The sequence below is a fragment of the Entamoeba histolytica genome, genomic scaffold (assembly GCF_000208925.1).
Source record: "Entamoeba histolytica HM-1:IMSS scf_1104750517873 genomic scaffold, whole genome shotgun sequence".
Lineage (NCBI taxonomy): Eukaryota > Evosea > Mastigamoebida > Endamoebidae > Entamoeba > Entamoeba histolytica.
The window spans coordinates 37,880-60,630 of NW_001914873.1; the positions used below are offsets into that span (position 1 = coordinate 37,880).

General features: G+C 27.4%; 13 protein-coding genes across 13 annotated transcripts, besides 1 other annotated feature; 9 read left to right on the plus strand and 4 right to left on the minus strand.

Annotated features, from left to right (window-relative positions):
• Window positions 1-486: 486 nt before the first annotated feature.
• EHI_103400 (uncharacterized protein) lies at window positions 487-2,975 on the plus strand (the record flags this gene model as incomplete). Its single annotated transcript, XM_647332.2, has 2 exons — window positions 487-834; window positions 881-2,975. The coding sequence occupies 2 exons, from the start codon at window positions 487-489 to the stop codon at window positions 1,271-1,273; spliced, it is 741 nt and encodes a 246-aa protein (XP_652424.2). The 3' UTR covers window positions 1,274-2,975.
• Window positions 1,503-4,499, minus strand: EHI_103410 (WD domain containing protein; the record flags this gene model as incomplete). Its single annotated transcript, XM_647331.1, has 1 exon — window positions 1,503-4,499. The coding sequence occupies one exon, from the start codon at window positions 4,497-4,499 to the stop codon at window positions 1,503-1,505; it is 2,997 nt and encodes a 998-aa protein (XP_652423.1).
• A 267-nt stretch (window positions 4,500-4,766) lies between these two features.
• Window positions 4,767-6,113, plus strand: EHI_103420 (uncharacterized protein; the record flags this gene model as incomplete). Its single annotated transcript, XM_647330.1, has 1 exon — window positions 4,767-6,113. The coding sequence occupies one exon, from the start codon at window positions 4,767-4,769 to the stop codon at window positions 6,111-6,113; it is 1,347 nt and encodes a 448-aa protein (XP_652422.1).
• A 235-nt stretch (window positions 6,114-6,348) lies between these two features.
• On the plus strand, window positions 6,349-8,103 carry EHI_103430 (cortexillin II, putative; the record flags this gene model as incomplete). Its single annotated transcript, XM_647329.2, has 1 exon — window positions 6,349-8,103. One exon carries the CDS (start codon window positions 6,349-6,351, stop codon window positions 8,101-8,103), a length of 1,755 nt encoding a protein of 584 aa, XP_652421.2.
• Window positions 8,104-8,692: 589 nt separating this feature from the next.
• EHI_103440 (uncharacterized protein) lies at window positions 8,693-9,103 on the plus strand (the record flags this gene model as incomplete). The annotated part of the gene is made up of 1 exon (XM_647328.1): window positions 8,693-9,103. The coding sequence occupies one exon, from the start codon at window positions 8,693-8,695 to the stop codon at window positions 9,101-9,103; it is 411 nt and encodes a 136-aa protein (XP_652420.1).
• A 258-nt stretch (window positions 9,104-9,361) lies between these two features.
• On the plus strand, window positions 9,362-10,513 carry EHI_103450 (actin binding protein, putative; the record flags this gene model as incomplete). Its single annotated transcript, XM_647327.1, has 1 exon — window positions 9,362-10,513. The coding sequence occupies one exon, from the start codon at window positions 9,362-9,364 to the stop codon at window positions 10,511-10,513; it is 1,152 nt and encodes a 383-aa protein (XP_652419.1).
• A 191-nt stretch (window positions 10,514-10,704) lies between these two features.
• Window positions 10,705-12,126, plus strand: EHI_103460 (membrane-bound O-acyltransferase (MBOAT) family protein; the record flags this gene model as incomplete). The annotated part of the gene is made up of 1 exon (XM_647326.2): window positions 10,705-12,126. One exon carries the CDS (start codon window positions 10,705-10,707, stop codon window positions 12,124-12,126), a length of 1,422 nt encoding a protein of 473 aa, XP_652418.2.
• Window positions 12,127-12,157: 31 nt separating this feature from the next.
• Window positions 12,158-12,748, minus strand: EHI_103470 (uncharacterized protein; the record flags this gene model as incomplete). Its single annotated transcript, XM_647325.1, has 1 exon — window positions 12,158-12,748. One exon carries the CDS (start codon window positions 12,746-12,748, stop codon window positions 12,158-12,160), a length of 591 nt encoding a protein of 196 aa, XP_652417.1.
• Window positions 12,749-12,957: 209 nt separating this feature from the next.
• Window positions 12,958-14,064, plus strand: EHI_103480 (uncharacterized protein; the record flags this gene model as incomplete). The annotated part of the gene is made up of 1 exon (XM_647324.1): window positions 12,958-14,064. One exon carries the CDS (start codon window positions 12,958-12,960, stop codon window positions 14,062-14,064), a length of 1,107 nt encoding a protein of 368 aa, XP_652416.1.
• Window positions 14,065-14,084: 20 nt separating this feature from the next.
• EHI_103490 (uncharacterized protein) lies at window positions 14,085-15,020 on the minus strand (the record flags this gene model as incomplete). The annotated part of the gene is made up of 1 exon (XM_647323.1): window positions 14,085-15,020. The coding sequence occupies one exon, from the start codon at window positions 15,018-15,020 to the stop codon at window positions 14,085-14,087; it is 936 nt and encodes a 311-aa protein (XP_652415.1).
• Window positions 15,021-15,094: 74 nt separating this feature from the next.
• EHI_103500 (uncharacterized protein) lies at window positions 15,095-16,786 on the minus strand (the record flags this gene model as incomplete). The annotated part of the gene is made up of 1 exon (XM_647322.1): window positions 15,095-16,786. One exon carries the CDS (start codon window positions 16,784-16,786, stop codon window positions 15,095-15,097), a length of 1,692 nt encoding a protein of 563 aa, XP_652414.1.
• Window positions 16,787-17,594: 808 nt separating this feature from the next.
• On the plus strand, window positions 17,595-17,828 carry EHI_103510 (ubiquitin-like, putative; the record flags this gene model as incomplete). The annotated part of the gene is made up of 1 exon (XM_644371.1): window positions 17,595-17,828. The coding sequence occupies one exon, from the start codon at window positions 17,595-17,597 to the stop codon at window positions 17,826-17,828; it is 234 nt and encodes a 77-aa protein (XP_649463.1).
• A 308-nt stretch (window positions 17,829-18,136) lies between these two features.
• On the plus strand, window positions 18,137-18,931 carry EHI_103520 (uncharacterized protein; the record flags this gene model as incomplete). The annotated part of the gene is made up of 1 exon (XM_646019.2): window positions 18,137-18,931. The coding sequence occupies one exon, from the start codon at window positions 18,137-18,139 to the stop codon at window positions 18,923-18,925; it is 789 nt and encodes a 262-aa protein (XP_651111.1). The 3' UTR covers window positions 18,926-18,931.
• Window positions 18,932-19,175: 244 nt separating this feature from the next.
• Window positions 19,176-22,751: part of a repeat region that runs on past the window's edge.

The following is a 22,751-nucleotide window of genomic DNA, read 5'->3' on the forward strand; positions in this document are numbered from 1 at the left end:
TATCTTTATTAAATAATCTTAATTAATATACACAATAACTTCTCTGAACTATTTTATGTTTTTTGTTATGTTGGAGTTAAAATAAAAGTAATTTGTTTAAAAATAATAATAAATTCATCATGAATTAAAAATATCAGTAATGCTTTCAAATCTTAAAATGATTAACTTGTTATACATCAAATCATAATACAAACTTCTCAAAATAAATGTTAACAAAATGCTTAATTGAGAAATAAAATAAAAAGAAAAATGGAAATTGTATAACAATTTCAAAAAAAAATGGTTCAATTTTTTACATTCAGAAAAGAATAAAAAGAGTTTCATGAAGAATTAAATGTGTCTATAAAAAATGAATTGCCTATCTCTACTTCCTTCTTTTGTTAGTTTTAATACTTTTTTTTATAAAAGATATGAAATTTCAAGAAAACAAACCGGGACAACTGAAAATGAATAGAAACATTGAAACAAATGACCAAGAGCGGGTTTATGTACATATTCTCACTCATTTGGGTTCTGTCAATATGTTTTTTTTCAGTAATTATTTCTTCAATAGGAATATATTATGGTTCTACTTCACAAGAATTAGATAATATTAAATTTGGACTTAAAATTGTTGTATATATTCTTTCATTCATCTGCCCTTTGTTTGGAATTTCTTATACATTTTATATTAATGAAATAACTCAAAACCAACAAATAATAATAAATATTATTGGAATAATTGGTATCATCTGTTGTTTTTGTGCGTCTATTTATTGTATAGTTATTATGAGTGAAATGTCTAAGACATGGGATGATATTGATAATAGTCATATTATTCAATACGAATTTGAAGTTTGTTATTATTTTCTCTTCAAATAAACATTGTGTCATATATTAGAATGAGTGTTGTATCATTGCAGAATATCGGAGTGATGGAAATCATTATATATTCAAATCATGTCCTTTACTTTCACCAACAACTGAAATAAAAAGCACCTGTAAAAATGAATTTGGTGGAAAAATAATATGTCCAATGAAAGATATAGGATATGGGTTTAATGCAAGAGACAATTTATGTACAGTTCATTTTGATTATACAATTGTTGTATTATCATTAATATCTTTTACCTTAGACATCATACTCCTATTCTTAACTTTACTATTTTCAGTACTCATCATCATTTCCCATTGGAAAAAACCATGTCTTACAAAACATATTACTAAAACACAAACAACTAGATATTTATCAAATCATTCTCAAATCAATAAACAAGAATATGTAGATGTATAAATAATTCTAATTAATTAAATTAAACATCCTTCTATTTATATACTTAAAATTGAAATCATTATCAAAGTTTATTCTTTTCAATTGAAATTCCTTATTAAATAAATTTTTCCTCAAATAATATGATATTATTCAATATAAATACATAAAATATAATGTTGATAACTCTTATTATTAGTTTATCTGAATAAATAAATTAAATAAATACTTAAACCTCAAAATTGAATTAATGTTACTTCATTTGTTTGGAAACATCAACAACATATTTAACTGAAGCAACACTTGAAGCAGGGATATATTGAGTAGTTTGTTTATTAACTAATAACTTCTTGAAAGCTTGTTCTGCTTCTCCAACTTTTCCTTCAAGAAGATCATTGAATAAATTAATAAATTGTTTGGCAATATCTGCTGGAATTTTATCAATGCATCCAGCAAAACTAGATGCTTTTTTAAGTGCAACATTTGCTGGTCTTTCAAAGGTAGTTCCTTTTGATTTGGTTTCAATATTGGATGTAACTTGTTCAAGAACTTTCTTTAATTCATCACAAACCATAACGTCAATAACTCCATCACTAGAACTTGTTGTATTATTAGCTTGTGGCATAACTGGCATTGTTGGTTGTGAAACTGGTACAGTAACTTTTGGAATAGAGGGGATTGCTGGTTGTACCACTGGAGTTGGTATAGTTGGCAAAGTTGGTTGTACCACTGGAGTTGGTATAGTTGGCAAAGTTGGTTGTACCACTGGAGTTGGTACTGGTGGCATTACTGGTTGTACTACTGGAGCAGGTACTTGTGGTAACAATGGTTGTGAAATTGGTGCATTTACTTTTGGGGCTGAGGGAAGTACTGGCTGTGGAATAGTAGGCATTACTGGTTGAACAGGAGTTGGCATAACAGGAATTTGAGGTAATACAGGTTGAGTACGAGTTTGATTTGGTAATGTTGGTTGTGGAATAGTAGGTAATGTTGGAACTCCACTAGATGCAGGAACAGGTGGGAAGAATTTATTATTAGTAACAGATGGTTGTTGTGCAGTAGGTTGTTGAATATGTGGCTGTTGAACTGAACCAACAATCACTTTCTTATAAGGACAAACTGGTTGAGTTCCTTGAGCACCTTGGGCATAATAAATTCTATCAACTAATTCTTTTGTTTTATTATTTTGTTGAGCACCAAGGCATTCAATTAACTTTTGTGCTGCATTCAATTCTCCCATAGAAGCTAATTGTGTAGCGTGTTCAACTATTTTAGTTGTAATTGAGTCAGTTAATTGAATATGACCACACATACTTCTTAATATTTCAATTCTTTCAATAACTTCTTCAATTCCATGTGAAGCATCAATCCAAATATCAATTAATTTATTAACATTACCCGATGCAATATAACAAATTAATGCTGCGTGTTTATTTGTTGGATATAATTTATCTCCAAGTCTAACAATTAATACTGGTTTTAATGCAACATTAGCATGAATACAAATAGCATATAACACAAATTTCCATTCTTCAACCTTACATTCTTCAACAATTTTTTCAAGTTTTTCTTCCATAACAGCATTAACTATATTTAATGATTTCTTTTTATTCCATTCTTCCTTTTTATATTCTTCAATAACTTTTGAATGCATTTCTTTATTATTTTCTGTCATAACTAAGGCATCAGCAAATCGTTTAGTTTTAATACAAAATTCTACAGCTTTATCAATTTCACCACTGACAACTAATTCTTCAATAATCTTATCTTCTACAGTATCTTCCTTATATTTCTCTTCATGAACTTCTTCAACAACAATTTCCCCTTTAGTATTTTCTTTAATTTCTTCCTCTTCTCCAATATGTTCAAATGGATCATCATCTTCTTCAATTTCTGCTTTATTAACTTCTTTTTCTTGTGGAACTTTTTCTTTTATTTCATCAACTTTTAATAATCCTTTTTCTTTATAATATTCATTAACCTTTTCTTTAACACTTTCACCTTCAAATCCTGTAATCTTCATTACTGCTTTATCATCTTTACAAACAATTCCACTAATAAGTTTCCATGTTTCTTGTTCATCTCCTTGACAAGTTTCTGATCGTTTTACACATAATTCTTCAATTTCTCCTTTTTCCATTTTCTTAATAGAAACAGTTCCAACCATTTTTTTTAATAATACTTCTTTCCCTTTAAAAATACCCATTCTACCACCAAATCCAAAAGTACATCCTGAGGTTCTTTCCATCCATTTTGGATGTTTTCCATCTCCATAATCACTAATAGTATAAAAGTTAATAAATCCATCAAGTCCACATGTACACATTCTTCCTTCTTGGCTACTCCATTGGACAAATGTATCCCAAACATTTTCTTGAGATGGAAATTCACAAATAATTTTTCCTGTTTCAAAATTCCAAATGGCTGTTTTATCTTGTCCAGTAGTAGCAAAAATATTGGGATCTGTTTTACTAAAATTAATAGACCAAACTGGTGCTTTATGTCCTTCAAAAACTCTAACTGGTGCCATTGTATTTCTAACATCCCAAAGTTGTACTGGTTTTTCTTCTGAATCAGAAATGGTGACAATTGTTGTTTTTTCAGTTGGAACCCAACAAGCTCCTTTCCAATTAGCATGTGTCTTATCATTAAAGGTCATAATATTCTTCTTCTTTTTACAATCAAAAATAACAATTGAACCAGTTGACAATGTTAATGCAATAATATGAGGAACTTTAACATTCCAATTAACACATTTAATATCAGCTTGTGTTTTTTGTTCTGGTTGAGTAAATTGAATATTTTTTAAATCTGAAATATCATAAATAATAAACTCTCCACATGCACCTCCAGCAACAAGTTGATTTTGACTTGGATGGAATTGAATATCATAAATAACTTCTTTTGTTTCCATTTCTATAATTTTAGCTTTTTCAACATCTTCTTCTTCTTCTTTCATTTCAAGAATTTTACTAACATCGTAAAGAACAATCTTTGATTCATCATTAGAAACAGCAATAATTCCATTTTCATATCCTTCATATGGTCCCCATGTTAATTTATAAAATCTATTTTGTGCAGAAACTTTCTTTATTAATTTAGCTTCAGATGAAATTTCATATATTTCTATAAATGATGAACTATCAAAATCTTCATCTATGGTATCAGCTGTTGTACCAATAGCAAGAAGATTTCCTTTTGGTGACCAACAAATAGTTCCTCTTTTTTCAAGTGTTGCAGTTTTAGACATGTTTCTAAATGTTTTTTAAGTTCTTCTTAGTTCTCGCCTTTTGTGGTGATGTTTTTTTTTCATTCACTTTTTAATTTTTCTATTTTTTACGTTTTTGTGTTGTTCTATTTATATATACTTTTATTTGTTTTTTTGGCTTTCTATTGATAAGGAACAATTAACTTTCATTATCTTCCATTCAAATGAAAAAATATACTTGCTTGATATTTTATATTCCGTTAAGACCAAAAAATATCTCCCATCTAAAAATCGTCTTGTTGAAACAAAATGGGACAAGTTCCAAGTAAGAAAGGAATGAATAAAATATATGTTGGACCAAAAAGAAAACGACAACATATTGCCGAAGCAGTAAGAGGAGCACAACCAAATTCATATATATTTGTAGAGAGTGGGAAATATGAAGAAACTGAGCCTATAGTTATAGATAAGTCAGTGATTATTATTGGATTAGTTGAAGAAGGTGGATCCAATGTAGTAGTTAAAACTGATTCGTCTGCGTGTTTATTGATGTCAACAGCGGAAAAAGTGTTTATACAAAATATTGATTTTACAACGTCGGCTAGTATGAAACCAGTAATTGATGTACAACAAGGTGAGATTATATTAGAACAATGTGGGATTTGTAATGGAGAAGAAGGAATAATTATGTCACCACATAGTTCATCATTGACTATGATAAAATGTAATGTTACACAATGTAGTAAAGTTGGAGTTGCATGTGATGGAGAAGAAACAAGTATATTAATAGATAAAAGTACATTTAGAGATTGTGGAACAGGAATTTCAATTTCACAAGGATCAAATCCATTAATAAGTGAAAGTCTTATTTCACAATGTGGAACAGGAATATATGTTACTGAAAATGGCAGAGGATGTATTATAGATTGTACTATATCATTAAATAAGAAGCCAGGGATATTAACACATAGTGGAGGGAATCCAGTAATAATAAATACTAAAGTTATAGATGGAACATCCAATGGATTATTTGTTAAAAATAAAGGAAAAGGAGTAATGATAGATTGCGAAATTTCCAAAAATTATCTTCCAGGAATTGCATCATGTGAAGAAGGAAATCCATGTATTGTTCATAGTAATATTAAAGAAGGAAAAAATGCAGGAGTATTTGTATATGAAAATGGAAAAGGATTATTTGCATCATGTACAATGAAAGAAAATACAATGCCAGGAATTGAAGTAAGAGGAAGTGGAAATCCAATTGTTGTTGATTCGGATATTTCAAGAGGACAATCGAATGGAATATATTTACATAATAAAGCAGATGGAATATTTGTAAGAACATCAGTTACAGAAAATGCATTACCAGGGATGGCAATTAGAACAGGAGCAAATCCACTTGTGTATGATTGTAATCTTGTTGCAGGAAAAGATTATGCATTATTTGTAAGTGATAAAGGACAAGGACTTATTGTTAATTCTACTATTGAAGGATGTTCAGCACAACCAGTAGGAACACAAGAAGGGAATTGTACGATTCATGGAGGAAAAATTATTGATGGAAAAAAGAATAATGTTCAAGAATGGTTAGAAAAAATACCTGAAGGACTTGGATTGTTAGCAGAAGATATTCCAGATTTTAGTCTTGTTCAATAAACAATAAATTGTGATAATTTGGTTTTTTTAAGAAGAAAAATAAGGGATAATAACAAAAAAATAAGAAAGGAATAAATCTTGAAGATAAACAAAAAGACGAAGTGAAAAACAATAAAAAAGAAAACTAAAGGAAAGAGATGAAGGAGAAAAACAGAAAAGATAAAAAAGAAAAAAAAGACCAAAAATAGAAGAAGGTAAAGAAGATTTTGAGATGGAACTGAAGAAGCACAAGAAAATGGAAGGAACAGACAACGTACTTAATACACCAAGAGATATTACAGAAGAAGAAAAGGAGAAAAGAGAACAAAAGAATAAAAGATGGATTATTGTCCAACAACAAGCATTTACTCATTGGGTGAATGAAACAGTCCAACAACGAGGAATGACAGTCAACGATATAAGTGTTGACTTTAAAACGGGGATTGTATTAATTAATTTTTTTGAATTAATTTCTAAGAAAATCTTAAGAGAAAGATATAATCATGCACCAAAGAATAGAATTCAATGTATTAATAATTTACATTGTGCATTAACATTTATGGAAAGAGATATGTTAGTTAAAAATCCAGGATGTTCAGCAGAAGATATTATTGATGCGGAGAAATATGGGAATAAATTAATATTAGGATTATTATATACATTATATAGAATTTATCGTATGAATCCAGTTGATTTAGTTGGAAGCGAGAATGGGAAACCATTACGAGAAGAAGATGCACTTTTAGCATGGGTTAGACAAACTACAGAAGGATATGCAGGAGTTAATATTAGTAATTTTAGACATTCATTTAATGATGGGAAAGCTATATTAGCGTTATGTCATGCATATACACGATTAACAGGAGAGAATGGATTTGATTATGAAGAAATAGCAAATAAAACAGCAGAAGAAGTTTTAGAATATGGGTTTGATTTTGCACAAAAAAAGATGGGAATAGATAGATTACTTGAAGTAGAAGAAGTGAAAGAAGGAGATATTGATGAAAGAGCACTTGCGATTTATGCGTCATTATTCCATCATGCATTTAAAACATTTAAAGAACTTCAAGCTATGAAAAATGAATTAGGGAATGCATCAGGAGAATTACAAATGCAAATGAAAAGTAAAAATGATTTAATTAAGATGAATTTAGATATGAAGAAAGAGATTGAAGAAATGATTGAAAAGAAAGGATTAATGCAACAAGAATTAGATTCGTTGAATCAACAAATTGAAGAAGTTAAAGGAATGAATGAGAATAAAGAAAAAGAAATAGAAGAGATTGAAAGAAAAGAAAAAGAATATAAAGCAGCGATAGAAGAATATAGTCATAAAATAGAAGAATTAAATAAGAAAAATGAAGAATTAAATTGCAAAATAGAAAATTTAGAAAATGAACATCAAAAAGATGATGCTAAGAAAAGTATATTACAAGAAGAATTAAAAAAATTAAAAGAAGAATTAGAGAAATTAAATAAAGAAATTCAAGTAGAACAAGAATTAAAGAATGGAGCAGATATTACAAGTAAATTTGAAGAACAATCTAAAGCAAATAAGAAATTAGAAGAAGAAGTAATGGAATTAGAAGAAGAAATGGAAGAATTAGATGGAGTATCGAAAAATTTAAGAAAGAATTTAGAGGATATAGAAAAAGAAAAGAATGGATATGGGGATAGTATAAATGATATTTGTAAAGAAGCCGAAAATTATAGTGGAGCACTTGGTATATTAAAGAAACAATTAGAACTTCATGCTGAAGATTTACAAAGATGGTCAGGAATGTTAGAAGGAAAAAGTGATGTAGGAGATGTTGAATCTATTGTTATGAAATTAAAAGCGGATAATGAAGAAAAAAGTGCACAAGAAAGAGTAGCTATTTATCTTGCTATGTTACAAACAGAAAATGAAGAAATGGAGAAATTATATAAAACGAAAATAGATGAAATGAATGGAGTAGGAGAAGCAAAAAAGAAGAAACCAGTTGCTAAAAAACCAGCAGTTAAGAAATAATAATCTTAACTCAACACATTAACAATAAAACAGTTTTTGGTTATAAACATTTTTTATTTTAACACTAACATAAGTAAGTTCATTACTATTTTTTCTAATGAAGAGAAATAGAAAATCATTTAACATAAATTAATTCAACTACACATTATTTTTAACGTTATTTAATCATATAAAATCCATTAATCAGATAAATCATATATTGTATAATCATTAAATAAAGTATAAGATATTGTTGTCATTACAAATAAGTAATTGGATTATTAATAACAATAAAAAAACGACACAAACTAAAGAAAATATCTAAAACACAAAAAATCGAATAACTGAAGACAATAACTATTATTACAAAGTCATCAAAGAATTTAAAGAAAAAAGAATCAAGAAGGACAAAGGAAGAAAGAGAATTTGAAATAAAAAATAAAAAGAAGAAGAGGGAGTTTAAAGCCAGAAATTTAAATAAGTAGAAAATAAGAAAGAAGAAAAGGATATATAAAACAGAAAATAATAAACAGATTTAGGAAAAAAACTGAAAAAGAAGTAGAAGTTGAAAACTTTAAAAAGGGAACTTAAAAAGTGGAAGTAAAGAGAAATGGGAGAAGAAGCACCAGCAGTAGATTATAGTGCAGTAGTTGAAAAACATTTAGGAATTTGCGACCAAGTCATAAAAGGAGGAATGAGTATTGAAGAAGGACTTAAAGAAATGTTAGATGTTATTCCATTAGGATGTAAAGACACGGGAATATTAGAAAAAAATGCAGAAGCAATCTTAAGTGTATTAGCATCAGTTAAAGAAGTGAAAGAAAGTTATATTTCAACACTTTCAGTAGAAGAACAAAGTTGGTTAATGATGTATGTTTATAAAGGACTTGGAGCATCAGAAAATAAAGAAGCCACAATTGTTCCACCAGCACAAATTATGTTCAAATGGTTTAATGCAATCTATAAAGTTGGAGGAGATGGATGTGTTATGAGGGCTGTTTCAAGAAGAAAGGCACTTTAAATTCATTCAGTTTTTTGTTTGATATTTCGATAAATTTATTTTTTGTTATATTGAAAGTAAAAATGTTATTATCAAATGAGTTTGTTGAATAATTTTTAGTAACAATTTTATAGGAGTAGAGATGTTTATTGTTTCAAAAAGGAAGTAATTTGTTTTGTTTTTTGGGAAATATTTTAAAAGAGTATTTTAAGTCTTTTCGTTCATTCCAATTTTAGAATGTGTTAAATAATGATCTAATAATTCATCTCACTTCATTAAATGTCACAAACCAAGAAAGAAGAATTTACTAACTTTTCTCTTTCAAAACACAAAGATGTTGATAAGTTGAGTGAACAAATCAAAAGTTTTTTATTAGACCATGATTTAAGTTTAGAAGTTAAACTTAAACCAAAGAGGCTTCCATCTGATGATTATCAAATAATAAATGTTCACAATGGATTTATTAATAAACAAAATACATTTTCTATTGTTTCTAAAGAACAAGATGAAACAGTAAAATTAGAAGTTGAAATTACAAATTTCAGAAAAGAAAAAGTTGAATTTGAAATAATTCAAAATGGGTTGTTTGAGCATAAAGTATTTTTCACTCCAAAAGTGATTGGAGAGCATTTGATTATTGTTTCTGTTGATGGTTATTCTCTTCCTCCTATTTCATTAATTATAGAGGATGTTATTGATATTTCCCAATGTTGGATAGATGGAAAAATCAAAGAAGGTGGATTACTTCAAGCAGAAAAAGCTATAGGTCAACTTCATATGATTGGGGAATCTGGATCTCCTTTTGAAGGGGAATGTACAACTACAATAAGTTGTTTTACACCAAACAATAAAGAAATAAAAGGTCAAGTTAAAAAAGGAGAGCATGGAATTTATACATTAGAATGTGAAATTAATAAAAGAGGAACTTATACATTTGATATTTGGATTAATAATAAAAGAATTAAAGCATTATTATTCAACACTCATTTCATACTTCCTATTTGTCCATCTAAATGTCTTATCTCAGGTAAAGGAATGGAAGAAATAAAAACTATCAAAATGACAAAGATAGTAGAATTTACAATTCAAACAAAAGATAAAAATGGAGATTGTTTGTTAGAAGGAGGAAATGAATTTAATATTCACATAACAGATCCTAAAAATCAAGTGATACCTTGTGAATGCATTGATAATAAGGATGGTACTTATGTTTGTAAATACACTCCATCATGTTCTGGAAAATATCAAATTGAAGTTCAATATCAAACAAAACCTTTAGCCAAATCACCTTATCTTATTATAATTGAAGATGAGTATGAAGAAGAAAGTGCTCAATGTTGTTTGAAAGTTCATCTTATTATTGCTCTTGTTATATGTATTCTTGCAATGATTTATAAAGTAAATCATCCAAAAATGATGTGTCTAGAATAGAATACTATTAATTTTTAATTCACTAAATTTTTTGTTATTTTAACTCTAAAAAAAAAAACAAAATTTTTAATAAACATTTTTTTTTGTTTTAACGTAAATAAAATATTTCTAAAAAGTAATAGTAAAATTTTAATAAAATAATAGAAAATTAAAAATAAAAAAAAATCTTAAAAAGAAGAATATAATTAAATATGTCGGTTATCGACTTTATCTTAGAACCAATAAGTCAAATAGTTCATGTTCCAGTTTATTTGTTGAAATATTTTTCTTCTTTCGTACTATCATTACCAATGACATATTATTGTAGATATCTTCCAAATAATCCATCATTAAAACATAAGGTATATGGGTCTATTGGAATACTTATGTCATTAATTGTATTTGGACCAATCACATTTTCTATTATCTTTTTAGGGCTTCCAATTTATTATATTGCTAAAACATATCCAACACGTATTATGGCAACAATAACAACAATTGTATTAATTCTTCATTTAGCTTGTATTCATTTATACAAAATATTACATACAGGAGTGGTATATAATTTATCATTTTCAACAGTACATATGATGTATGTTATTAAATTTAGTACATTTGTCTGGTCTGTTGTTGACGCCCATGAAAATAACATTAAGTTATGTGAACATCGTAAGCAAATGATGATTAAAACATATCCTTCATTACTTGAATTCTTTGGATATACTTTCTTTTTCCCAGGAATCTTTAGTGGACCATCATTAGAATATATTGACTATATTAAATTTATTACTTTAGAACAATTTAAAAATTATCCAAAAGATAAAATGGAAGGAGATGTTCCACAAATTCCAATGAAAATGTTCTACAAACGAATAGGATTAGGAATTACTTTTTATATGTTAGTATGGGCTATATCAATATTTGAGCCATTACTTGCTGATTACTACTTTTTAGAAGCACCTGAATCACATGGATTTTTCTTCAAAATGTTTGCTATTTGGTATACTGGTGAAATGGCATTAACTAAATACATTGGTACATGGTATGTTGCTGATGCAATGTCAATTATTGGTGGATTTGGATTTACAACTATTAAAAATGGTAAAGAAATATGGGATAAATTTACTAATATTGATTTCCCTGTATTTTATTTAAGCACATCGTTTAGAAATTCAATTGTTTTATGGAATAGATATGTACAGAATTGGTTAAGTAATTATATTTATCTCAACCTTGAAGGAACTAAATTAGATGCTTTTAAAACTGTTATAACAAACCTTGTTAGTGCTTTCTGGCATGGATTTCTTCCTGGATATTATATTTCATTTGGTACTCTTGCTCTTCATACTGAATTAAGTAAATTAATTTATAAAAAATTAACACCATATATTGCTTATTTGACAAAGAATAATAATAAAATGATGACACTTTGGAATATATTCTTAATTATCTTTACTAATTTGTCAATTAAATATAATTTCTGTCCTTTCTTTATGATGACATTTAAAGCTTCATGGGAAATGTTTAAACAGACATACTTCTGTTTCCATTTGATTGCATTAGTTTTGTTTATTTGGTTAACGGTTGCACCTCCTAAAATCCCAAAAGAAGAAAAGGAAAAAAAGAATAATTAATTAATTCTTTTTAATTGAAAAGTCACTTATTTTATTGCAATGATTCAACACAACATAATCCAGCAGAAACTAACCCCATTAATGTAGAAAATTCTTCTGGTAATTTAATTAATCCTAAACTATTCAATGCAATAATAAGTTCTGTTGCAATTTTTACATATCTAATATATCTTTTTAATGGTTCGTCTTGTTCTTCTTTAATATACTCAAGGCCTATTGATGATAATACAGCAACAAGGAATGATAAATTACCAATTGGACTGGTGTATGGAATAATGGTGTTACTAGTCAGAGATGTGATTGCATTTAAATTATCCATTGCAAAAAAACCAAGCATCCCTCCTGACTTTAATATTCTGAGAAAGAACTCTGGATTTTCATAAGATGAGTCTAGCGTTATTTTAAAGTTGTTCATTTCTTTTAAAACATTACCAATTGCAAAATATTTTCTTGATGTTCCTAATAATGTTACTATTCTCATTAATACTTGCTTTTTAGTAACATCGTCATTTGAAGTTAATAACGCAACTAACTTTGCAGCACATTGGATAGTTCTAAAAAAAGCATCTCTTGTTCCATATCCACTCACAAAATTCGATGTCTTCAGAAGAACAGAATTCATTACATCTTATAGTTCAACTTCATTTTTTATTTTTCAATGATTTTCATAAATTAAAAAGTATAATTAAATTAATCTATTTTTTTTTTCTTGAATTGAACAAATTCGTAATCAATAGAAAAATGATATAATTTTATTTGTTGATATGAAAAGACAACATTCTATCATGAGTTGTTTTTTTGAAGGGTAAGTGATATAAAAACAATTGAACAATGAGAGAAAGAAATATGAATAAGAAAGAGGTTATTGAAACTTCTGATGATGCTTTTTTTGAAGTTTTACCTTCTGTGGAAAGGAAAGAACAATCATCAAGTATCTTTTATTCAAATGTTAGAAATACAGAAGTTGGTATTTCAGACGATAGTTCTTATGGAGTATTTTCACTTGATAAAAGAGATGATAGTTCAAGTGGATCTTTTTTGAGAAGGCAATATCCATCAAATGGTACTGAATTTTCAAGTCCATACTTATCTAACACACCATTACCAATATACTCTCCAGGACCAAAAGAATGTTTTATTGTTAATATGATTAATCAAGGAACAATTAATCTTGTTGGAGAAGTAGAATTAAACAAAATCGAGGAAAATGAAAAAATTGAACATCCCATGGCTGTTAAACAAGAATTTATTTTATCAGAACATCAAAAATTTCGTCCTATAAATAGAAGAAAGAAAAAAAAAGCAATACATGAAGATTTTTCTCGATGTGAATCTGACAGTGAAATTATAAGTGAAAGGAGTGGATTGTTTATGGAAGATAGTATTGAAACATATGTAAAGGAACAATTATTTATAAAAGGAAAACATTTCAAAAAATTGAAACAATGGATTGGGTTATCTAAATATAAAATCATTTTTGATAGTTATTTTGATGACTTAGTGACTGACGTTTTTAACCAAAGGGTTGAAGGTAAGTCAAATACCTCTATGATTATTGTGACTAATAACAATTGGGTTTTTGGTTGTTTCAATAAACTAAAAATACCAATAATCAATAGTCAAGAAGAGACTCATGGATTGAGTGATAATGGGTTTTTTATCTTTTCATTGAACAACCCACATCACACAATGCCAATTAAAATCACACAAAAAGAAACAATTCCAGGAAAATTAATATTATATCCTAAAGATTCAAATCAATTATTTGGGGTAGAAGATGCATTCATTATTTCTCAATTACCAAACGAATCATATATTTTTAGAAATATTGAGCAATATTATTTAATACCATCAGTAGTTGGAAAAGAATTATTTACTGGATGTTGTTATCCAGACTGTTTCTGTGCTGATAAAGTATTTGTAATAGAATGGTTTTGAATTAGCTAAAGAATGATATTCTAATGTCCTCTTTTCTCATTAGATGCTTTAATTGATCGTTCAATACATAACTGTATAAATGGGTCATTAATTTGTATAAAGTCTAGTAATAAAATATTAATTGGAAATGATTCAAGTTCTTTAGAATGAAGAAATTGAAAGAAGTTTTCTTTAACTTTATATGAAACACCTTTCAATGACTTTGAATTAGAAACTGACAAATAACATGATTTAATACTTTTGTTAGTAGGAGTTAGAATAATTTGAAGAATTGTAATACCAGTCCTTCTATTATTAATCCAATTCATTCCATCTGTTAAAATTCTTTGACTAACCTCTTGGAATGTTGGTCTGTCTGGCCAATAGGAATGAATAAAGTCTTGACCCCAGACATATGGAAATCTTTTAACTTCTTTTGGATAATCGTAAAATATAAAAACTCGTTTATTATTAGAAACTAAAACTTCAAGTGGAATGTTAAGATTATTTGGATTACATTCTACACTAATTCCATTGAATAAACAACTTATTATTTCTAAAATTTTTTCATTGTCTTCTTTGTTCATATTATAGATATGATTAATATCAAGAATTATAACTTCTTTCTTATGATACCAAATAAATTCACTCAGTTGTGTTAATATTACAACAAATAAGTCACAGTACAAACCATGTACTGTATAAATATCATCTTTAAATTTTTGAATTCTTAAATCAAAATATCTCACTCCTTCTTGTAATTGTTGGAGTATGGTGAGCGTTTGTGTCTCTGACCAGTCTTTAACAAATCCATTCATTATAATAGGAAATGAGTCATAAGGCTCTGCTGCTTTGATTTGGGTTTTAGTATTATAACTAAAACAGTTATGTGAACCAGCCAAACAAATCTCCTTAATTGTAAGATTTAATACATTTGACTCACCCATCCAATCAGATTTATCATTTAAACGTGACATTTACACAATCATTTTTCTAGTTTTTAGTTTCTTTTTTATGATAAAAAACAAAATAAAAGAACTACGAACATAATTTAGAACCCTTGCATTTCATTCATAAATAATGCTTGTCTTCTTTTCATTTCCTTCATTGAATCTTTCAACATTAATACAGTCCCATCATTAGTTGTTATAATAAATGATCCATCTTCATCATCAAGCATATGAACAGCAGTGATTTTACTGTTTAATTTTCTACTTTCTACGAATTTAAGAACGTCACGTTTTTTTTCTTTAACGTTTTCAAGAACATAAATTGTGCCACTTTCTGCTGTAATAGCGAGAATAGTAGATCCAACAACATTGATTAGTTGTGTAACTTCAACATTATATCTTCCATAAGGTAAAGCAAATGCATCATCTATTCTTTTAGGTGATACATCAATGATTTGATCATTCTTTTCTTCCATTTGAACAATCCATCCACCATAAGCAAAATAGTATGTCACTGTATTATCCCTTGGGAATGATAATAAAGAATTAATATTAAATAAAGGTTTTTTTTGTTCAGTAGATTGAACTTGTAATCCCATAACTTGAAGTAAGTTAAAATGAGAAGATTCCCAAACTGCAACAATTCCATCACAAGACACAGTAATTAACTTATTAGTATTAGTCATTTCAATAAGATCTACATCATCTATATGGGGTGAACTTCCTTCTTTTTCTAGCTTTTTAATAAATTTTGACGAAGATGGTTGTTCAGAGTTAATTTGATATACATAAATATCATTTGTTCTACTGATAAATAATATTCCATCTTCAGTTAGAAGTGATGTTTTATAATAGTCATCAGATTCTCTTTCCATTATATATAATGGGGTATTACTAGTAGTATTCCAGAATGCAATCTTTTTATCATTAGCAATAGTTATAATAGTATCATTAAGAATATAAATTTTTTTAATAATCCCATCATGACTTGTAAGTGTTCCTTCTTCAATTAAAAGTTCATTATCTTTTAATTGCATAAAATCAGTTAAAGAAATTCTATAAATTTCTTTTTTAAATGCAATAACAATTATTCCATTAAAGAATTGAATATCTCCTATAATTCCTTTTGAAACCATTTCATTTTCACAATCAATTTGATATTTCTCTTTAAGTTCACAAATATATTTTTCTGATAATTCTAAGACTTCTTTTTCATTTTCATTATTAACATTCTTAATACTGCTTTGTATTTCTGTAAATATATGTTTTATTTCTTCTATTTCTTTCTTTAATTTATTTTCTTCTTTATTTTCTTCTTCTCCTTGTTCTTCTTTGTTTTTATCTGAAGCATCATAATTATCAATAATAGTATTATCTTTGATAATAGGAGATTCACTAGTCATTCCTCCTTTCCCTTTAAATGAAACGATTCCATACCTCAATTTCTCTTTTGATATGCGTTCAATATTATTTTGTTTTTCCTCTATTAATTCTCTCAAAAATAATAAGAACTTTTTAACTCTAAGCGTTCCAGTGGCTCGTGATTTCATGACAACTGACTTGATTTCAACACCAGTCATATAGTTAAATAAAATAATTCTTCCTGAATGATCACCAACTAGAAAATACTTCTCTTTATTGAATGAAAAATAACAAAATGAATCTACATTTCCTGAGTCATTTGTTCCTGTTTGTTGTTTATTTATTTCAGTTGAATCTCCATAAGTAATAAAACTATACTCATAGGAATAATCACAAAGTGTCTTGGTTTCTTTCTTAAAGAACGACAACATTCTACCTTTCTTTTGAACTTTCTTTTAAAGATTATATTTAGTTTAGTTATAACTTATTTTATTATTTAAATATACTATATCCATTGATTTTTTTTATTGGTGTTTATTAACTCTTCAAAGTTCATTCTATATTATTGCAACTCACATTCAACAACTTACCTAAATATAATTCAGTATAATCTCTGTACCAGTTTATTCTTTCTATGTCCCCATATTATCATTAATGAAATTCGCATTATCAAAACACTGAGACAATAGAATGTCACTCAACAATTAAAGAAATGGTATTGCTTAATGAAACAAATATATGTTATAAATTCATTGAAATAATTCTAACTATGATTAGTTCATGTGGGTTTGTTATTGTTTGAATGCTAGACAGTAATGTATATTTACAAAGGGAATATCTGTTATTCCTTTAACTAAATTTAATAATACAACACACTGATAAAAAAATTTAAACAATTGACAATGACTTAGTCATACTCTTTTTAAACAATGAAAAGTTGAAACATCTTGTAAATTCATTAATTAATAAAAAGTGTTTATTTGAAGTTATTTGAATTTATGACATATTTAAAGAAATTGTTTTTTTTTTGTTATTCGTAGAGTAAAGTCATAAAGAAAAGGAGTTGTTGACTGTTCTTCACTTATCAAAAGAAATAAAGTAGAATATAATGACACTGACTTTGGATTTACTCAAGAAAAAGAATAACGAGGAAATGAGGTTTGTATTAACGGAAAAATGGTGACGTTATACCACGTTTTTAAAGATAACAAACTTAAAAATATTAAATTTATATAACCAATGTTAATTAACATTAAACTTCTTAATGGAAGAATTCTTTCTATTGACCTTGAACCAACAGATAAAATCTCTGACCTTAAAGCTAAATTAGAAGAAATTGAAGGTATTACTCCAGAACAACAACGACTTGTTTTTGGTGGAAGACAACTTGGAGATGATAAAACACTTCAAGAACTTAACATTCAACCAGGAACTCAAATTAATCTTCTTCTTGCTTTAAGAGGAGGTTTTTAATTAAATTATAGAATTTAATTGATTTGTTGTTGATCAAAAATTATTTAATGTTTTTATAGAAAGAATTAAATGTTATTGATGTTTCTTTTAATAAAGAAGAAAAATAATGTTTTATGATAATTTCATATGAAAAAACTTAAGATAAATAAAAATAATTTCATTTTACTATATTAAATTCTTCATCATTATCTTTTTCTAAGTTCAGTTTTTAATAATCTAATTTTATTCATTGTCTATAAATGCAAGTAGCTAAAGTCATTGCTATTATAATGACTTTATTCTTGCTTATTTTCATCATCCAATTATTCATGTATCCTAATATTAATACATTAGAGTTTCAAGCTCATGAAAGTAGTCCAATTCCAACAGATAAAGAAGAGGGACTAATTGACGAAGAGGAAAAAAGTTTTTGGGCTAAGGCAGAAGTCATTCCAAAATCACACTCATCCAAACGATATTGTATTGCAATAGTTCCACCTGAAGGTGTGAAAGTTATTGGTACACCTCATCACCCAAATATTGATTTCATCACATCACAATACTCTGCTGAGAACCTTAAAGCAATGTGGCCAAGAAAAGGGTTTTATCTTGGTAATTTTGATATTGATTACCGTCATGAAACAGAAAAAGAATATCCATTTGACCAATACAAAGAGGATATTTGTGTGTCTGAAATTTATCATGATATGGGTAAAAAGTCAGGTGATTACAGTAAGGCTGATTTAATTTTCATTCCACCAATTGGAGTTAAGTTAGATGATGAATTTGCAACTAAATTATACAATTTTCTTACAGCATCAGAAGCTAAAATTCCTGATGCATGTGCATTCCAGGTCTACATGACTAAAAAAGAACGAATAAAAAACAAAGTGTTTACACAATTAACTGGATTTATTCCTGATTATCCATATAGAAGTTTTAGATCTTTTGGAGGAACGTTAATAAAAACAAAAGACCTTAAACCTATCTCTATTTGGACAAATGAGATTTGGTTTAGAAATCGATATGAAGCACTTGTTCAACACTATTGTGAAGTTCTTGACCAACCAATTGTTGTTTCCCCAACAAATTTATATTCACCATTAATCGATTTTTAAACTATATACATTGTATTTACTGTATTATTTCCTCTTTTATTTTATTAAACAATCACTTTTTTTTTAAGTATCAGTTCTAAAGGAAACAATACTTTTTTTTACAATCATACTCTATCTAGCAAAAAATGTGTATGAATTTCTCTTCATTTTGTTTATCTTTTCATAACAGAAAACATTTCATTGTATTATTTCATTAGTAGAATATAATAACTAATAAAAAAATAAGAAACGCTTTATTCATGAACAATAATAATAAGCAATTAATTAAGTATTAATAGAACTAGCTTCTATTCTTCCTGGCTCAGGGGAGACTAATCCCGTCCCTTCGTCTTCATCTTCTTCTAGCAACTCTACGGAGTATGTTTGGTTGTGATCTCCGCAGTATTCCATGACATCCATCATGTTTTTTATTACAAGGTTTTTTACTTCTTTCTCGATGTCAATATCAATTTTTAATTCTTTAATTAATCTATTACTTTCTTTATTTATTAATCCATTAATTGAAATTACTACTGGAATTATTCTGACATCTTTTAACTTTTCTATTTTCATTAGCCTATTCTTTAATTCCTTATACATATTTCTTTTCTTCCAATAGGCTCCATTAATATTGTGATCAGCCACATTAGTCATATCAAATATTAGACCAGTTTTGTTCTTTTTATCTATTACATATATGTCTGGTCTTTTGTGGTATTGTTATTCACTTTTAGGCATGATTTGTTTGTTCCATATCATTGTGATGTCTTTATATTGGAACACTGTTTCATATGGGGGTTTTTTATATTGATTATTTCCTGTGTATTTTCTTATTAATCAATATTATAATGCCTATATTGTCATGTTTTTCTATTTGTGATTTTTTATGATAAATACAAGATAGTAGAATGTGTTCTACTGTAGCTATCTTGTCTTTACATAGTGGGCAGTATTTCAATCTTTCATTTTTCTTTATTTTTGATTTTCTATACAAACAAAATATTGTTCCATCTTGCATTTTAGTTAATTGGAGAAATGCATTTTTCTTAATATTGATGGATTTCCATGCTTTCACTGTAGTAGTTTTATCTAATCCTTTTGACTCAAATCATTTTCTAAAATGTCACTTATTTGATGGGACTTCCATTTTTTGATGTATTTGTCATTAATTTCTTTATTTCTATTACTACTTCTTTTTCTTTTTTCTTTTCTTTCATTTATTATTTCTTCTATTTTTGTTTCTGGGATTTTATGACCTAGGGCTTTTTTAATTCTATTCCATATTCCCTTCTTACTGTACCATCTATCTAATATGTTATTTCCTATTTCACTTTCTCTGGTACAATAATACATCACTGTTCTAATTAATTCAATAACATATTCGTCCCTTATATTTATTAATCCTTCACCCATTTCTTCTATAATGACATACAACCTATCTTTGGAGTTTCACCAATGTATTTTGCCTTTCTTAAATATTTTCTTATCTCCAAATCAATTTTATCTAAGTGATTTTCCAATTTACAACTGATGCTGAATATCTGAAGATATTGATTACTTCCGTGTTTATTCTAGTAATATATCTTCTATTACCACTTTCATCACTGTTTATTTCTTCCATCTTCTTCATCATTTTTCTTTGATGGATTTACAATTGAAGGTGTCATCAATTTCGTCGGACTGCCATATTCCTAAGTATTTATACAAGTCATCACCTTCAACTACGGGGATGTTTTGCATTCCATTTGGTATTTCTTTAATGTTTTTTAATACCAATCCTGATTTTTTCTCATTCATTTCCATCCCTATTCCACTTATTATTTCTTTAATTTCATTGTGGATTATTCCCATTTCTTCACTACTTTCCGTCATTATTCTCAAATCATCCATATATAATGTGTGATTTGATTTTGGGAATTTCTCTTCGATGATTTGAGAAATTACATTCATCTGAATGATGAAGAGTAGAGGGGATAAGGAATCATTTGTAAAATTCCTCTATTTAATTTAATACTACCTAGATATTCATTAAATTTATAACCAATGAATATCTTCCATCTAGTCATCATACTTTCAATAATGTCAATGATGACACCCTCTACATTAAAATATTTTAATGATTCAATAACCCATTCGTGGTTGACTGTGTCATATGCTTTCTTAATGTCATAATATGACTCCACATATTTTGGGTATTTTTCTTCTTTTTGCTGCTTCATCATATAACTATTAATTATTCCTTCTTTAGCAGCTAAAGATTGCAACTTACATCCCAGTTGATTATTACTGATTTTCAATGATTCACAATTCATGTTAAGTCTTCTGTGAATCTTTTCTTTTAATAATGAGGTAAATACTTTCATAATTACATTTGTACAACTGATATGACGATAATTAGTGACATCATTCATATCAATTTGTGGATTAATAAAGTTCTTCCACTTACCATATCTAATGGGATGTTTTGATTGAAGTTTAACCATTCATTAAAGATACTAAGAATGATTTCTCTTGATGATGACATCCTTTTCCAATAATACCCATATATAATGTCTATTCCTGGTGCTTTCCAGTTACTTATTTTCATTATACTTGAATTTAATTCATTTAATGTTATTATGACATTATCATAATTGATATATCTTTCATTCCACGAGGTGATTTGTTTTATTTTCCAATAATCTTTATTTAATTTCACCTGTGTTTCATATAACGATTTCCAATATTCTAAAGTAATATCGTTATTTGGGTATATTTCATTATTTGTTTCTTTTTTCTTTATTCTAATTTTCTTATTAGAATCAAACATGATTTTATTTGTATTGATTCTGACCCTTTCATCTTTATTAAATTTAATTCTTTCTTTTATCATTATCATCATATATTTTAGGTACTTTATTTTTTCTAGTGCTTTAACTTTTATTCCTTCTTCATCATGTTCTTTTAATTTCATGATGCACTTTATTCTGTACCATTTCCTTCCCTTGACCAAATCTTCTAGTCTATTTATTTTCTTTAGGATTTCTTTTATTTCATCAAATTTATCTCCTATTATTTTATTTTGGAGATAGAGGTGCATAATCATTGAAATCCTCTTCATATCATCTTGCAGATAATGCATTCTGCTTCCTGACCATACCCATCTATTATTAATTTCCATTATTAATTTGTCAGTTTCTTTTCTTTTCCAGTAGTAATTAATGTTTGAACATTTTTCTACTTTCATTTCTTTTATTTTATTGATGAGAGTGTTAAGGTATTCTTCATCAATTTCAGTAGAATTATTCTTTAATATGATGTTTTTTATTATTGAATTACACTCTACTCTTCCTTCTATTATATCATTTACTTTCACTTTAATGTATTGTTTAGTGCTTTCTTTTATTTTATGTGACATTTTAATATATTTAATATATTCTTTTTCATTATTGACATTAATGTTTATTACTTTTATTATACTTTCTATTTTTTCCCATCTTAATTTCTTATATAATTTCTTATTTAACCAATTAATTGCAAAACAATACAACACTTCAATTAATATTCTATTTCTTTGTTTTGTTGTATTTCTTGTCTGATTATCATCTCTTGTTTTTTGACAATCAGTGCTTTGCTTTTCTCTTCGATTTCCACTACTGTCTTTTTCATAGGAGTAGTTTCGTTCATCTTCATCGTTCCTGATGATGCTTTCCTCAGTACTGGTTGTGTATTTATCACAAGCGTCATCGTTTTCTTCTTCTCTAGTTCCTTCTGTGAGATAAAATTTTCAATATCATCTTGTTGTTTTGATATTATTTGTTTTTGTGTCTCATTTTCTTTTTATGTGTTGTCTAATTCTTCTCTTGTT